The 16,570-nt window shown below is 49.9% G+C and overlaps 5 protein-coding genes across 5 annotated transcripts; 3 read left to right on the plus strand and 2 right to left on the minus strand.

Annotated features, from left to right (window-relative positions):
• Positions 1-1,233: 1,233 nt before the first annotated feature.
• On the plus strand, positions 1,234-1,996 carry HO133_001651 (uncharacterized protein; the record flags this gene model as incomplete). Its single annotated transcript, XM_037292579.1, has 3 exons — positions 1,234-1,257; positions 1,318-1,489; positions 1,818-1,996. 3 exons carry the CDS (start codon positions 1,234-1,236, stop codon positions 1,994-1,996), a joined length of 375 nt encoding a protein of 124 aa, XP_037151118.1.
• A 1,136-nt stretch (positions 1,997-3,132) lies between these two features.
• HO133_001652 (uncharacterized protein) lies at positions 3,133-8,517 on the minus strand (the record flags this gene model as incomplete). Its single annotated transcript, XM_037292580.1, has 3 exons — positions 3,133-6,520; positions 6,571-6,719; positions 7,090-8,517. The coding sequence occupies 3 exons, from the start codon at positions 8,515-8,517 to the stop codon at positions 3,133-3,135; spliced, it is 4,965 nt and encodes a 1,654-aa protein (XP_037151119.1).
• Positions 8,518-8,882: 365 nt separating this feature from the next.
• On the plus strand, positions 8,883-9,738 carry HO133_001653 (uncharacterized protein; the record flags this gene model as incomplete). Its single annotated transcript, XM_037292581.1, has 2 exons — positions 8,883-8,898; positions 9,065-9,738. 2 exons carry the CDS (start codon positions 8,883-8,885, stop codon positions 9,736-9,738), a joined length of 690 nt encoding a protein of 229 aa, XP_037151120.1.
• Positions 9,739-10,267: 529 nt separating this feature from the next.
• Positions 10,268-11,915, plus strand: HO133_001654 (uncharacterized protein; the record flags this gene model as incomplete). The annotated part of the gene is made up of 2 exons (XM_037292582.1): positions 10,268-10,350; positions 10,409-11,915. 2 exons carry the CDS (start codon positions 10,268-10,270, stop codon positions 11,913-11,915), a joined length of 1,590 nt encoding a protein of 529 aa, XP_037151121.1.
• Positions 11,916-12,492: 577 nt separating this feature from the next.
• Positions 12,493-15,665, minus strand: HO133_001655 (uncharacterized protein; the record flags this gene model as incomplete). Its single annotated transcript, XM_037292583.1, has 2 exons — positions 12,493-15,489; positions 15,549-15,665. The coding sequence occupies 2 exons, from the start codon at positions 15,663-15,665 to the stop codon at positions 12,493-12,495; spliced, it is 3,114 nt and encodes a 1,037-aa protein (XP_037151122.1).
• Positions 15,666-16,570: the final 905 nt, after the last annotated feature.

A 16,570-nucleotide genomic window follows, 5' to 3' on the forward strand; every position in this document is an offset into this window, starting at 1 on the left:
TACAAAAGGGTTTGCTTGACCAGGATGACGAAGATGCGAGCATTGACGATGGCACATTCCTTATGTCGAGAAAAAGATATGAATATCATAACGAAAAAAATCCACGGAAGGCTTTCATAAACAAGATTGGCCCAAAGCTCAAAGAATATGGTAAGCGATGCTGGCTTCTCTCTGTCTGACAATGGCTCACACAGCGTTGAGACGACCTGGTGGAGAGGACAATAAGATTTGCATCGTTGAGGGCTCCTGACGCGCGAGACCTCCAAGGAATGAAGACATGGATAGAACAAGAGCAACCCCTCTCCGGGGAGGAAAGAGATCATCTTTTACATGGCACTGACTTCGTAGCTCTGGTCGAAAAGCAAGAGGAAGGTTGGCTCGATAAAATTGTTGAACGAGCTTTGTTGACGTGTTTCCCTAGAAGAGATGTTGGGTCTTTTTCGTCCTTGCTAGGTCCAAATTTACTAACTGTGCCAGAGCATCTTTACCTCGCCGGAGCAACGTCGTATCAGCGACAATCCAAACCTTCTTTTACGCAGCAAGCACCGCATTGATGTACTGATCAGAATAGTGCTCACCATCACCGCCGCCAGCATGCTACTAGGCCCGTCGGCGGTGCTATATATCGTCAGGGGTCCTAACGCTCTAAAACTCCTAATGATTGGGGCTTTCACGGTCTTGTTCTCGGCAGCTTTGCACGCATTCTCCAAGGCTCGGCGTCATGAGAACTTCGCAGCCACTTCAGCGTGGGTGTTTACTGTCACTGGCCTTTCTGCCTTTGTGAATGATTCGAGCATTCGAGTATAGATTTGAAGCAGCTGACGTCTCGCGATCTTTTAGGTATTGTGCAGTCCTTGTAACATTCCTGGCCAATTTTGCCGCGTAAGCAGCGACTGCATCATGTTGCCCCCATGAGCTCATCGAGCAAGGAGTGCCAACGGAAAAGACCATAGGAAGCCCGTGGGCGGCAATAGCGATACTGAGAACTTTTGGCGGAGATTTGAACCACAAAAGCTTTCTGATGAAGTATAGTCAAGTAAACCGAGGTCGAAGTGTAATGTCGACAACAAGTCGACAAACAGTTCTAGGCATTCTCGAAATCCAGAAAAGGGGCTCATGACTGGCAACCTAGATTCACCAATATCACTCCATCACTGCCTGTTATCCATGGCTGCTGAAATGCTCGATTCCGTATAACCTGTCATATAGGGATTCCAATACTGAACCATCGCTATGATTAACAAGAACCAGTGTCAGGTAAGTCGGGCGTGATGCGGGGAGTATCTTGCAACGGCTTCGTTGCGTTGAAATTTCTAGACTGGTATTGCGTACCGGCCTGAAATGTCCCTGATCAGGCTGGCTGTCAGAATAGGTGGCAGTCTTGGCGCTTCGAGTTATCGACGAGAACTCAACAAGAAGAGGTTTCAAGAAGATTATTTTCGTTACAAAGTTGCTACGATTAGTAGTACCTATATTCCTACAAGCAAAAGTAAGTTTCAAAATCCTTTCATTGTTGACTTAGGCTTTAATGTTCTCGTTGCCCTTCTTGGCGGAACTGCCACTTATTCTGATAGCCCGCCTGATGTACGAGCGTGTAAAAGTAGCTCGCCACCTGTGCTTCAAAAATGCTCATAACACAATCCTCTGCAACACGATCCAGCCCCTATTGCGCCATTCAACATGTCGGCAGTCACTCATATTTCAAGTTCTACTGCGAAGAGAAGGTAAGGGATTTGCCCGTGCAAACGTGAAGTTGCCTGTCGTGTCACAGCTAACAAGAGGCCAATCCATGCAGGTTAGGCACATCTATCACGCAGGCCAGGTCATCTTTACTCAGAAGGAGGGCAACGGAAAAGAGAAGCTGTTTATTGACGAGGTTTTATACAACGGTAGCTCCTGGACATACAGGCTACGAAGGGGTGATACGAAGGGGGAGGGTGTGTTGAAAAATTCTTTCGCCGAGACGGATCTGAGCGAAAAGGCGTCAGTCAGATGAGGGGTACGTACAGCTAATCCACCGTGAGATTTCGGATCTGACGTGTGCATTAGGGAATTTTCATAGGGAACAAGCCAGAGAACATGGACATACGGGGGGTCTGGACAGCTATGAAAGACGGATCAATATGGGGAAAATCTTGAACTAGTCCACGATTCCACTACCTCAATTCCATTCCAATTCCCTTCTTAAAGAGCTATAAATAGAGGGAAAAAATGGCCTCAACCCCATCCTAGACGTCCGTTTTATTCTTGAAGAGCTACGGATGGTAGGATAAGGAAGGGATCAATCCGTTCTTAGACGCCCGTTTCCTTCTTGAAGAGCTACGGATGGTAAGACAAGGCAGGGATCAATCCGTTCTTAGACGCCTGTTTTCTACTTGAAGAGCTACAAAGGGTAGAACCACAACGGGCCTCTATCCCTTCTTCAACGTCTATTATATTCCTGAAGAGCTTCAAATGGTAGAAAATAACCGACCTCTATCCCTTCTTCAACGTCTATTCTATTCCTGAAGAGCTACAAATAACAAACAATAACGGGCCCCCGTCCCTTCTCCAACGTCTATTCCATCCTCAACTAGCTACGAATGCTAGAACACTCAAGGCCCCATCCCCTTATCAGACGCCCAAACACACCGCTTAATCCCTGTTTTGCATGTCATCATATGCTCCAAAACCCCATCGGTGTTGGAACACAAGGGGAAGAAGTCCATCGGGTTCGACCATATCTGCTTTGAAGCGGTCAAAATGAGAGTGGCATTCAGGCTGTAGGCCCATGTGTCTCGCCTTTTTTATTCGCAGTTTTGCTTTCGGAGAAGGTGGTGGTACCGCCGGAGCGGGTCAGATGCTCGGAATAATGTCCGTTTGTGAGAGCGGGGAGCTGACATCGCGCAGGAATTGCGGATTCATCGCGACATTTTGTTACACAGGGGGGGTATACAAAATTAAAAGAGTAACACTTTTCAGGCAAGTAACCCCAATCGATCAGTAAAATCAATTCGAATATTCTTATCTTGGTGAACTATTCAGGCACTTGACTTGTATAATTCATTGTATCTTGTCATAATATCTATCTACCAAATGCAAGCGAGGTTTAAACAAAGGGCTAACCGCTCGCTAATGCACAATGCTTGAGACTCATTGGCCATCTCCAATGCGTATCCTCGTAACTTCATCCTCAAGATTCCCACTTCCACCGTCTCCTTGACCCTCCATGGTCCGCCTCCTAGACTTGCCAGGACTCAAGCGCTCTTCAACTGACTTGCCTAGCCCAACAGAGGATGTCCCTCCAGACGGAGCCTTCGTTGCCGATTTTGCCTTTGCATTTTCATCAACTGGAAGCGGTGACCTTGTCAAAAACTCCGCGATCTCAGCCTCTGAAGTACCCTTCGTCGACTCAGCGTTCGAAAAGGAAGAGCCGTGGCCCGTACTGCCCGGTTGGTCGAGATCATCATCATCGTCGGTAACGTCAAACATTGAGTCATCCCACTGCGCGGAGTCCTGTCTGGAAATGTTGGGGCGATTAATGCTGCTACTCATACTGTGGTCTTCCACATTTGTAAGCTCAGAGATGCTGTCTTTAGCTTCATACCGTTCGCTATCACTGCGCTTCATTTCCCTGGGCGCGTCAGCACGCACTTCCTCGCCATGCTCGCCTACAGCTTCTGTTGGTGGTTTGGCGCGTTCTTTGTTCGGCTCATCCACATCTGCCGTTGTAGCAGCATAGGTGTCAGCGAAGTGAGTGTCAACAAGATGCTTGATTACCGGCCAGCCATAGGCGTTTGCGAACATGCGTCGGACTACCATATTATTATGTGCATCGGGCTCGAGACGGACGAGTACTTTGCGCCATGATAGGCCATGATGGTAGGCTCGTGCGATCTTTTCTTCCACTTTCATGCTGCTCATGTCCGGAGTCTCTTTGAATTGGCCATCGTAGTCTGTGTTGACGCGAGAAGGGCCGTTCCGAGACTCGCTCGAAAAAGTCCTCTTTAAACCTTCTCGCTTTCTTTTGGTAGGCGGAGGTGGTATGTCTTCAGGATGGTAGACACGATCATGGAAAATAGTGCGCGGTCGACCTTGGGGATTGGTCAAGAACTCCCTTGTCGGCAAAGGGGGATTCAAGACGTCACCCGCAGCCTCGAAGATAGTAGTTTTTGGAGGAGCAAAATCATTGTTGGGATTTTCGATGATCGAATCGCCTCTGACAGTCCCTGGGCGACCCAGAGATACCCCGGCTGCGGACGAGCCCTCTGAGGACATGCTTGCCACATCATCCGCGGTACGATTGGTAGTCTGGCTTCTCTTGTAGATCTTGGTATTTTTGGGAGAGTGATGATGGCTCTTGGGCTGGCTCTTGGGCTGACTGGGGCGAAGAAAAGAAAGCAAACCAGCCAGAGGATGTGCTGGCTGATGGGACGTTGGCTCCTCAGCTTTTGTAGCATCATAGTCCTCGTCTTCGAATGGTTTACCTTGAGGGTCAGGATGTTTTTTGCTCGCTCGGCTTTCGTTTCCTTCTGCCGTCGTGTCATCCCGGACTGCATTTTCCTCCGGCTGAGGTACTGCAGCCTTTCTTCCTTGACTGGCGCCCTCGTCACCACTTATGTCTGACTGCGACCAAGCATCATTGCCGTTGTCGGCGCGGAGATGTTTGTTTGAGCTTTTATTGGCACCCGTAATCTCTGACCAACCCCAACCTGCCATAGTACCAATTAGACCATTATCCCTTCTGGCCTTCTCCACTCGATCTAGACCACTCCAATCAAGGAATAGAAGACACGAAGTCCGTAGAGGCACGATGCCATCGTTAACAACATTCGAGTAGACTGTCCTATTCCTGAACAGCTTCAAGACCTGGTGTGTGTGACCTGTCGGTAAGATACGTAGTAGGGGTTTCGATCCGGGATCTGGCTGTCTGTGTGCTCGTTGGCCCTCCGAGCCGATGCCGCCAATCATGGCACCCCATCCACTCCGCATCATGGTCGGGGCCCTCCATGTCAGGCCGAGATCTTGTCCGGTCCTCCCAACAAGTCCGAAGTCAAGGGCAAACCTGACATATAGCGGGTTTTCATTGCTCAGCCCAAGAAACGGCGCAGCCATGGCGACGAAGTTGATTGGCTTAATCTCATTGAAAAAGTTGGGAGAATGCTTATGAATGTAGGCAATAGCGTACGTCTGGGTCAGGCCACCCAGAGAATGTGAGATGAAGCTGATGCTCGTAATCTTGTACGCTAAGTCATTAGGCTTTTTCGCTGGACGATGAATGCTGCTGTGGTTATGTTGAGCTGGGCTTTGTTGAGTGTCTGATTTCTGGTCGCCAGTGAAGACTCTGGAAAGCTTCCTTGGAAGAGACTTCTTCACAGGTAGGTACGGTTGATCCGGAAATGTCATGTTGAGCACCCATTTTGCGAGCCGCTTGCCTAGATACTGTATACCTCGCTCCGTACGAGTGGCATTGCGATCGAAACCTCTGACAATGACTTCTTCTTCATCTTCCTCGTCAACATTGGCTCCCGCGTCAAGATCATCCTGACCGCCAGACAAAGGAGCAGTAGACGAGTCTGGCTGATCCTTCTTAGAACTGGCGCTCTCGTTCTTTGGTTGAGCTGCACCGTCGGACGAACTTGATGTGTGCTTGGACTTTTCGTGCGCCCTTCTCTCCCTAGCACTCTGGCGAGCCTCCTTTGCTGCTGCGTCAATGCTCTCCTTCAAATAAAGCATATCAGCTCCGAGGTTGCTGTGCAGGCCGTGAGTGAGAACGACCAAGTGAACTCGTCTCCGCTTCTTGGCTTTTGGCTCTTTCTTCTTGTTTTCATCACTGGTTCCCGCTTCACCCGCTACGTTCCTCGAGGAGAAGTCATTCCCCTCTCCAGGATCAGGGTAGCTGCGCCTTTTGCCCCTGTCCTTCCCTTCATCATCCCACTCCGGCAGAGCTGGTTTATTCCACAAGCTCTCCGTATCTTCGACTACCAGAGTCACTGCATGTGAAAACACTCCTTTGGGCTGCGCTGCACTGTGGCCGGTTTTGCTCCTCTTACTTTGCTGATGATCCTGTAATTGGCCGGGTGTGGCTACCGCTTGACCCGTTAAAGATGAAAACCCAAGCTCTACTGACTTCTCGTCCCTGCCCACGAGAAGCTCGAAATTGACCGAAGCTGATGTAGAAAATATGACCTGTGACGAGATCTCAATTATCCACGTAAAGCTCGGAGTAGAACCATCGGTCCCTCTTTTCACATTTGCTTTTCCAGCCGTCTCCCGTATGTTCTCCGGCACAGTCAAACGACTCGTCCAGCTGCCCCCAGCCTTAAGATTGGGCTCAAATTCTGGACAGCTTTCTTGAGATGGTTTCTCGTACTTGTAATTCGGATCGAATGTTGCAGGGTAGCAGGCGGTGTATAAGGTATATGGACCGTGGAGGTACGCGGCTCGGAGAGGTATTGCTGATGAATTCTTGATCTTGACATGCAAGTATGTAGGTGATGGCAGTATTCGGTCAAGCGAGGGCGTGTATGTGAGTGTATAGCTGGTGGACGTCAGAATTTGAGTCCGCCTTTAAGAGCAGACCAAACCAACCGTACTACCTCTCCAACCCGCACGGATCCGACTTGATGCACGAGCAGCATCTTCTGGCGCTGTGCGACTGTCTCCGGAGATACGCGCCAGCCGATTGCTGGCAGAGGTCCGAGGCTGCCAGGATTAGAACCCTCTTGTATGTTTTGAAGCTGCCCGTAAGTACGTGGAGTGATAAGCATTCAAGCGGGAACTGTTGCATTGTTGTGGACCCTTTTCCGATGTCAGCCCCGGCAGAGGATGGATAAAGCGGTTGTGCGGCGAGGTTGCCTTCTCCAAGAAAGTAATTTCGTGGGACGGTGTTGTTTCTCGCTCTTGAAAGTCCCACTGCCTTGAGCCTTTGTCGGCTCACATGAGGCTATAGCTGCATGAGCTGCGGCGCGTGACCGCGTTACCTGGTCTTTAGATGATTGCATAAGGCAGTTGCAACGCCACTCCTTGGCGGCTTTTTACATGTGATATCAATCTTGATTGTCTTTTCTAAGGTATTCTCGAATATATCTTCCGCTTCCTGATTCATACTCTCAAATCGACAATGATATCGATGACATCCACGCTAGTGTTCTTTCTCACCTCCACCCATCCGCCTTCACCCACTCGGACGATTCTCCCATCTACGCACACTCTTCGCCAGCGACCATCTGATTCATCGAAGTCGATCCTAAATCTCTCGATGCTCTCGTAGCCGACCGTTTCATTATCAATATGGGCTCCGCCTTGGAATGCTAGTCCCAAAATTTTCATCACTTCTTCGCTAGGAATAGCGCCAAAATGCACTAAGCGTAGCTGGCCATCCAGAGGCTTCGAATGAGGAGAGACGGTAAGTTTCTCTTCCAGGTTAGAGACCAGTGTGGCTAGTATGTACCCATGTTCCTGCGCATCCAGCATCTGCTGAATTTCATGGCCATTCTCGTCGAGCTTGACCAGTGTGATTTGACCCTTGTAAACATGCGGTGCAGAGCCATCAGACGGTGAAAGCAGTTCTTTTGCAGCCATCTGAAAACGTTGACTACCAAATTTGCGGTACTCCGCCGTATCACTGTCGGCCACTAGAGAAGCATGAAGAGCCCAGCTGCAGACCACAGCTCCGTACATTTCTCCGGCATCAGCAGCAGGTGGCGCTACAGGCTCGGTCTGTCTACCTTCATTGAACAGAATTTCCGAATTTGGGGAGAACGTTGCAGTCAACGTTGGTAACGGGTGGGCTTGTCCACGATAGAAGTGACGAAGACCTCGCGTCAGATCGCGATTCAGGCCTGTAGAGTTAGCCAAAGCATTGCCAGTGCCCATGGTAACAAGGCCGATTGCTGGCTTGACGTATTGTCCGCTTCTCGTCGAAGAGAGCAACACATTGATGGTGTCGACCACACCGCCGTCGCCTGATAAAAGCAGGACTGTTTGAGACACGCCTTCATTCGCTCGAGGCAGTATCACCGCGCTGATAAGCCTCTCGATGCTCTTGTTAGAGTTCGTAGTATGAACGTGATAGGAAAACGGTTGAACGCCACTAGCAGTAAATGCTGGCTTGACAACATTATCAAAGAATCCTTGTGCTTCACCTGTACCAGAACCGATGGATATTACGACATATAGACTTGGAACGGAGCCGCTGCCTTCGGATGCACTTCTGGAAGGCACTAGTTGCCCAAAACCAGGCGAGATTACGTTGGCGTCTATGAATGACTGCGGCAAATTCGTGACTTGGACATCCTCGAACCTGTAGTGCGCTCCTGGGAGTTGGTAGAGGAGCAGAATTTGCTGATTTTTGGTACCAGATTCTCCATCCTTTCTCCCATCGACGACAGCGATAACGCTGCGGTCGAGAATGGTCTCGTGCCCGGAGTCGCCTTCAATGATAAGGATGCCCTCCACGGCGTCGTAGGTTAAGCTGGCATCCTTCCCTCGAACGGTCCCTTCATTCTGGCAGTCTTCTTTGGGTGGCGCTGACATTGTCGTCTCCCACGTTGTAGCAACGACAGTGAGCAGAGCCACAAAAGCGGGGACCTAATGAAAGATCCATGGTTGCTGTGTTGCCTGAGTGTGGTGCGGAGCCGCATGATGGTGGGTGCGTCGAAGTTTTGATACCTGCTCGGCCTGCAGCCGACGTGCACTTAGAGTACGTACAACTTTAGCCGGGTGAACCCCTGTCTCCTCCGCATTGCCAGCCAAGCTTCCGCAACGTCTGTCAAACTCAGCTGCTTCTCAACCACAGACAATATTGTTGTCACTCGCTGCCTGTGGTCACATCAAAGCAGTCACCGATTATGTACTTTTGTATCTCATAATATTGACGTCCCGAACGCAAAGTTGCGAAAATGTCGGGCTGGGGCTGTACGTACATCTACTTTATTACTTTACGCGGATGCGAATCCACGTGATCCCAGTACCTAGCTCCAAGATTTGAATCGCAAACATGTTTTGATCATGCTCCTTAGCTCTTTTTCACAACTCAGTCTCTTTTCTTGAAGAAAGAATGATGGCTCTAACATCTACGCAGGGCTCATCCTCGTCCTCATCCTCCTCATCCCCATCACCGCGCTCGGATGGATCGGATATTCACGCCTGAAGGCCCAGCGTGCGGGACGCGATCCTCCTCCATTGTCCTCGTACATCCCTTGGAAGCGAAATCGACATGCGGGTGCCTATCCTGCGCCATCTGGCATATTTGCCTGGGTGAAGTCAAAGATCCAAGGCTCAGGGTCAAGAAGCGGAGCATATGAACAGCCGCTTGGACCTGGCGCGAGGAGGGGACTGGATCCAGATGAGGCTTGGGATGCCAGGGTAGGGGCTGAGGCGGATGGGTATGGGGCTGGTGGCTACTACGAAGAGCAGGAGCTGGGGTTGCGACCGCCGGCGAGTGGAGCGTATGCTGGTGGAGGATACGGAGGCGGGAGTCAGGCACTGCCAGATTATGGCGAAGAAAGAGGCCGCAGTATCAGTCGCGCTGGAGTTCCACATATTGGGGGAGGTCAGAAGGGTCTGGATGAGAGATATGATGAGGAGATGGGGCACGAGGATCCATTCGGAGATGAGGCGGAGAGAAGCGAGCTGAGGGGTGTGAGCCCGAGACCACATGAGGAGGGCAAAGGTCATGCGAAACAGGGGAGTGGAGGCGGGCCACAGGACGACAGTCCGACGGAGAGGAGGAGTATGTTCCATGAGAACGTGTAGGGTCCAGCAAGTCATCTGATCCTGCCTCAAAACTGTACAAATACTTGCGATGTTGGAAAAAGGGTGAACGCGAGCACCGCTACCTTGATCTGTCGTCTCGATTATATTCTGCTGGCGAGGTAACCATATTGCAAAACAATGAACATGACGTTTTATTGTGGTGAATGACTTGAACGCTGCCGTGTCTTGCCCTCACAACCTTTACACCCGCACCGAAAATCTTTATCTGCGCAACTTAGCTCTCGGAAATCATATTTCCTAATATAGTACAGGGCTACGATCAATGAACCTCGCTGTTTCGTAAGGCTACCAACCGATCACTTCGTCCGTCAACATGGGAATACCAGGTCTAATTAAGCACTTTCAACCTTACGCAATCTCGACGGTCGTAGGCTGCCAAACGCCAAACTGTGAAAGGCACCAAGCTCAAGACGCACGTCAAACCAACCAAATCATCGTCGATGGACCATCCTTTGCCTACTGCATATTCAACAGACTCTTTATACACAGGTCAGTCTCTCTCGACACCATGGAGATGATGCCGTCATACGATGAGGTTGGCAAAGGAGCATTGGCATTCCTCGAACAATTGGAAAGCTATGGATTGGTGATGTGCGTACTATCGATGCATGACTCAAGCTCTTGGCTGACTTGACTGCGCATTACTCAGTGAAAAGATCTATTTCGACGGCTACCTACCAACGCGCAAGAGGGACATCCGCATTCAACGACTAAGCGATTCTCTCAAGCTTTTGAAGAAGCACATTGTGAGGAACAGCAATGGATCCAAGAATGTACAAGGGTCTTGCGACCATGGCCCGGCGACACCAAGCCACGTCTTCGAAGCAGGACCTCCAACGCCAACTACTTTCCATGGCATGATAGCTCCTCCTTTTCTTGTCCCAGCTGTCATTGATGCCGTATCTTGCAGTAAATATGCAGCTGTATCTGTTGTTGTACCTGGCGAGGCAGATATTTACTGTGCCAAAGCGGCTCGGGATGGCGGCATTATTCTCACCAACGATTCGGATCTGTTCGTTCATGATCTGGGCTCGCACGGTGCATTTTCATTAATCCATCAGGTTGAGCTCCGTCCAGAAGGAGAAGAAGAGAATGGTGAGCAAATTGCCTGCAAAACCGTCAGACTTTCGATTTTCCGTCCCAAAGACATTGCCGAACATCTAGGCCTCGTCGACTTACAGCGACTTGCCTATGTATTGTCAAGAACGAAAGGAAAACTCACTCTGCCGGATGCGGTGATCCGCGCAAAAGAGCACCGAGATATTGGATATCTTTCATTCCAAGAGTTCCTCGAGGAATTTGCCACCAATACTTCAATCACTGAATCGCAGACATTCTCTCCGGACTCTTTGGCCAATTACATCACTCATGCACCACCTCTAGATCCTCGGGTGTCAGAGCTCGTACTACAGTTCACAGCGACAAGTCAGGATAATGTCTACATGTACTTGCCATGCCTCATTGACGACCCTTCGAGATCCTCAGCATGGCTAGTCTGCACAAAAGAGCGCTCCTTCGCGTACTCAATTCCCAATCACCTTCGCGACAGGCCGCAGGAACGGCCGCGACCAACCACAGCAGAGTATTACCGAAGAGGAGACAGAATCATCGCTCAGCAGATCTGCATTCCCTCGCCCGACGACTTCCGCGTCCAGTCCACCGAACTCCTGGCCAAAGTCCAAGCCTTCGCCGAGACATTCGCCGACTACCCCGAACATGTGATTTGGAGAGTATATGCACTAGCAGACGTCTACCGCTGGTATCTAGATAACAGCAAGCCCCCTCCATCAAGGGAGATGATGACACGGCTCATGACGGGCCTGTCGAAACCTAATTCGACACGGGAGGACATCCATCTGTCAGCCCAGGTACAAGCTGTGCTTTACACTCTACGTATGACCAAGCAGATACTGGTATACACCATATCTACAACAAAGACTGGTCCATCAGAACCCCTGAAGGAACTCGCATCGATCCTCAGTACGCTTCCGCCCATAGCTCAACTGATACCTTCAGGCTTCGAACTGGCTGTTCAAATGTCGACCCTAGAAAATAAAACATGTAGTGTCCACCACCTCCTCGATCTGCTGGCTGTGATGTTGCAGAAGGAGGCAGATGCTGAGGAGGTCGTCAATCATAGCGACGAGGACGCATGAGGTGTACTTGCCAGTTTAGATCCGATAGCTAGCACAGAAAGATTACATGGTTGGCTAGATGAGATCACGACTTATGCTGAACAAGATCGTTTGTATATAACAATTTTCCAATTGATACCCAAAGTAACTGCAAAATGTTACCTCACCATCCCATATTCACTTTATCCCTACGGGTCTGATAACATGATATAGAAAGCTTCGGGAAGCAGAATCTGTATGCGTCTGGTACGGAGAGCGATGAGCTACATATTTTGCATAGCAAATTGGTGGCTGATCTCAAGCTCGGACCTTTCCCAATAGTTCTGATCCATTCGCGCCTTGACAATTGTGGATATTGCCCCAATAGATATGCAAGGAAAATGCGATGATTCCCACAATCGTTTAGCGGAGTCTGAAAAGGAGCCCTGAGAAAGGATGGACGTCAAGGACAGAGAAGCGACATACTCTATTCACTCAAGCTATTTGTTGTAGCAAAAAGCCCAAATTCTATGTGGTATCTAGGGTATCCAGCCTTACATTTTTACTTGACCGATGGTTCAAACACTTCTCAACAAATGCAACTGAACAAATGATATCATCAAGTTCTCCCACTCCTTATAAAACCCACCACACCCCCACAGAATCCCACCAAATCCCCCAGCCTCTTCCCCTCCTGCGCCTGCCACTCTCTCCACTCCACCAGCGCTTGCCTCAGGCCTGCATTTCCAGGCACAGCATCTCCATGTATGCGTAGGAAGACGGCCATCCATGCCTGCACAAGTTCGTAGTCTCGCTTGCTACGTAGTTGGTACGTGAGAGCCGAGACGAAAGGCACGAGCTCCTCTGGGTTGAGAGAACGGATCTCGATGTCTGCGGTTGATGGCGAAAGGGTTTTGAGGTGCGCGATGAAGGGGGTGTAGTCGCTATTTTGCCTAGTAGCTTGGAGTGCAGTGGTAAATTGGCTTGCAGTAGCAGCGCGGTCCATCTTCGTGATGCGAGAGCGCTCGGCAAGAGTGTTCTGGTTTTGCTCTTCTGCTTTGGGTGGCTCAGCTAACTTCGCGCTGTCGAGGGAAGGAAGGAAGAAAGGGGCCTTTTCGGGGGCTTTCGGGGGTTCCTTAGGTTTGTTGCGTTGACGAATGGTGTCGAGATGGAGGAGATTTTGCCAGCGGCTTTTGGGAACAAGACTTAGTGTGAGCATGTCAAGGCTGAGCTGGTCGGTAGGCGCTAGATCGTTATCGTCCAATTCTTGCACTTCTTCGTCCGCCTCTTCATCAAAAGCAGCATCTATATATCCTTGACCGTTCTCCCCAGATTGGGTAGCTGTAATCGCTGGGCTGATTTCGTCTTCCTTGAGTAGTCTTGTGGGGACGTGGGTGAAGAGCGTACGGTTATTCCAGATGTTGATCCCGACGCTATCCGCGTGGGCAGTAGCTAAGAACTCCCCAGTGTCCGAAAACGCCAATGCTGTACACGTGCTTTCAACTCGGACCGCGTTGATGAGATGACCGGTAGGTAAATCCCATACCCGAATGACTGAATCCATCGAGGCCGCGATTATCCATCGACCATCGTTTGAGAAGCAGAAGTCGCTGATCTGCCCTAGACAGCCCCAAAGTTCTCTGACAAGCTTCTTAGTCTCTGTATCAACCACTCGGATGGATAAGTCGTCGCAGCTTAAGGCCACGAGATCGCTTGGCCTGTGGTATTGAGATGCTATGATAGACGTCATGGGGAACCAGTCAATCTCGTCCTGCAGCAAACCTGTCTGAAAGTCCCAAAACTTGATCTTTCCGTCCAAGCCACAGCTGATAAGTGTCTTGTTGAGGCCGTCGACCATGAGGCCAGTCACAGCTCTCTTATGTCTCCCCTCGCCCAATGCATACTTTCGCTTTTCATCCAAGCCAACGGCACCATGGCTCATCTTTAGCCTTCTCGCTTGTCCTGGAGTCAGGGATGATGGGAACTTCTGGCGTTGGATACCAGACTGCAAGTTGAACGAAGATACGCTTCCGCCAGCGGAGCCCACGAGCGCGAAGGTTCCACATGAAGTGATAGCAACGCTGGTTACCCCCGTCCCATCACCAGTCTCGAAGGCCCATCTTCCTGCTTTTTTCCTGCCCCAAAACCAAGTCCTTGCATACTTGTCCCCACGATGACCGGTTACAACGCTTTCCCAACCAGTAGCATTACTCTCTGACGCATCAGCAGGACCCTTCTTTGAGGTTGTATTCGTCCATACAGCACCGCCACCACTAGAAGCACCCATTCCTCCGTCGCGGTTCAATGAGCAAGCCATAGCTATGATCTCAGGTGCTTTCAAATCTTCCAGAGTTGTAGATTTCTCATTCTCTAGACTCTTGCCCAAAAGACCAAGTCTTTTTGCTTTCTTCCGAACGTTTCCCTGGCTGAGCTCAGTGCTTTGCCCATCTCTTCTAAGACTCCATCCCCAGAGACTTTGATCTCTTCCAGCGCTCATGAGCCATTTGCCTCCAGTATCTGCACCATCAGAGTTCGATGGCACAAAAGTGAGCCGTGTGACTGGCGCGGCATGACCACAGCGCGAATGTAAGATGCGAGGTGTTGGTGATAACGAGTTAGCGTCAAATATCCAGGATTTCAGTGCGTTGTCCAGTCCACTTGTGAGCATTACGTCTTGACCAAGCAAAAACTCAACTCGGTTGATCCCAATTAAATCGCGGCCATGAGCCGAAAAGGGTGGATTGTGGGCTCCTCGCAGAACCCCAGTGATACGTCCTCCATCATTGAGATCCCAGAAGGTCACATCTCCACTACCTGTGCCTGCCGTAGCCATGATACCGGATTTGCTACCATCTTGCCCCGCGCCGAGTCCATCAGTTCGAAATGATATTGAGCTAATCGTAGAAGGATGGGATGCTTTAGTATTGAGACTCAAGACTGCCTTATCAACACGGATGTCATGGAGAACAATAGATCCGTCCGCACGGGCGATTGCTAGGAGAGAGAGCGCTGGGGTAGGCTCCAGGGCAGTGACTGCTCCAGACGAAATACTCGGTGGAAGTGCCGTATAGATGAGCTTGCCAGTGCTCAGATTCCAAATGTCAAGGCTTCCATCTAGCTTGCCTACAAAGACCTTATTCAAATAAGTTGGCATGTTGCATATTCCTCCAGAAAGTATGCCTCCTTGACCGGCCTTTCTTGATATTGTAGGAGTGAGCGTTGTGTAGTGCTCATAGGTCGCAGACTTCCATACTTCGATTCGCGTCGAGCAGGATCCCACTATCCAAGAACCGAAGATTATAAGCCGATTGATGGACTCGGAAAGCCCCAGTGGTCTCTCCAATTCTCCAACCTTCTTCCCCCGTTTGAATACCCATACTCCAACATCGCTACTTGCTGCTTCTCCACCCCAGGCGGCGAATACACGATCTTTCCAGGCGACTGTAGCCGTGATATCACTTGGCGTTTGAGGTCTGGTCAGAAAGATTAAGTTCAAGCCCTTCAAAAGGTCGTAGGTGTGTAGGCATCGTCCAACGGAGGTAGTGACTTGGAAGGTGGTTTTGCCGAGTGGGAGAGAAGTAAAGGGAACCGCAGTCGGCGAGACAAGGCCTATCGTCTGTTAAGGTGCATTAGCTATTGCTGCATGATTTTCGTTGATTAGAAAGAAATCCTTGCCCTGAATGGAGCGAAGATCTTTGGGGCTCGATTGGCGCTGTGTGTGGTGCCATTTGAGAGTTTTCGACGCTTCGCAACATTATCCTCACCATGGCCATTCTCAAGACCTCGGGACATGCTGCGATTTCACTTTGTATTGGACATGATTGATACTCTAGCGACAAGGATGGTTTGTCAGCCCTGCTGGTGGAGAAGGAAGAAAAGAACGAAATATAGGGCTAATTACTAATTCATACCCCGAAACTATGAATCCTTACGGAATCATACCCTAATTACTGAATCATACCCCTAGGGGTATGATTCAGTAATCTGCCATCACTTGGGGTATGATTCGGTAATTTACCATTCATGGTAAAAATCGCAAAGGAGAGGATCCGCGACCTGGGCCATCCGACCATAGAAAAAAGGGAATATCTCCGACCGCATTCAAAGGGTGATCTACCAGCTCAAATACATCAGACGAAAGCCGAGTGGGCTAAATTTGGCCCCCCAGCCTGTCTACACCCAGTCTGTGTTAGCAGCAGCCCCCACGGGGGCCCTGCGACGGCCCTACGGGGGCCTTATTTAGGTCCAAATAGGGGTGTCTGGCTATCAAGCGCAGACACCCCCGGGACCAGGTTTTTTAGCTGAGTTGCTAATACTGTGACTCTCACACACACTCTCTACTCCCAATAACCTACACAGGCATAGACACCTAGCAGTATAGACATAAAGTAGGCACCTAGCTACATCTACAAGTAGGCCATTCAAGGAAGCCACTGTGGCAAGTTTGGTAAATTACCGAATCATACCCCATGCAATTTATCCTTACCGAATCATACCCCAAATTTTGGTGTAGGGGTATGATTCAGTAATTAGGGGTATGATTCGGTAAGGATTCATAGTTTCGGGGTATGATTCGGTAATTAGCCCACGAAATATATATTAAGCGATCTCATGCACGTTGACGTTTGGTGGGGAAACTTTATCTGTACGGCAACCCATACTACGGCGGACGAAGGTCAATCTTTTTATTAAAAAAA

This window comes from Letharia lupina, assembly GCF_014066315.1.
Source record: "Letharia lupina isolate WasteWater1 chromosome Unknown contig_13, whole genome shotgun sequence".
Lineage (NCBI taxonomy): Eukaryota > Fungi > Ascomycota > Lecanoromycetes > Lecanorales > Parmeliaceae > Letharia > Letharia lupina.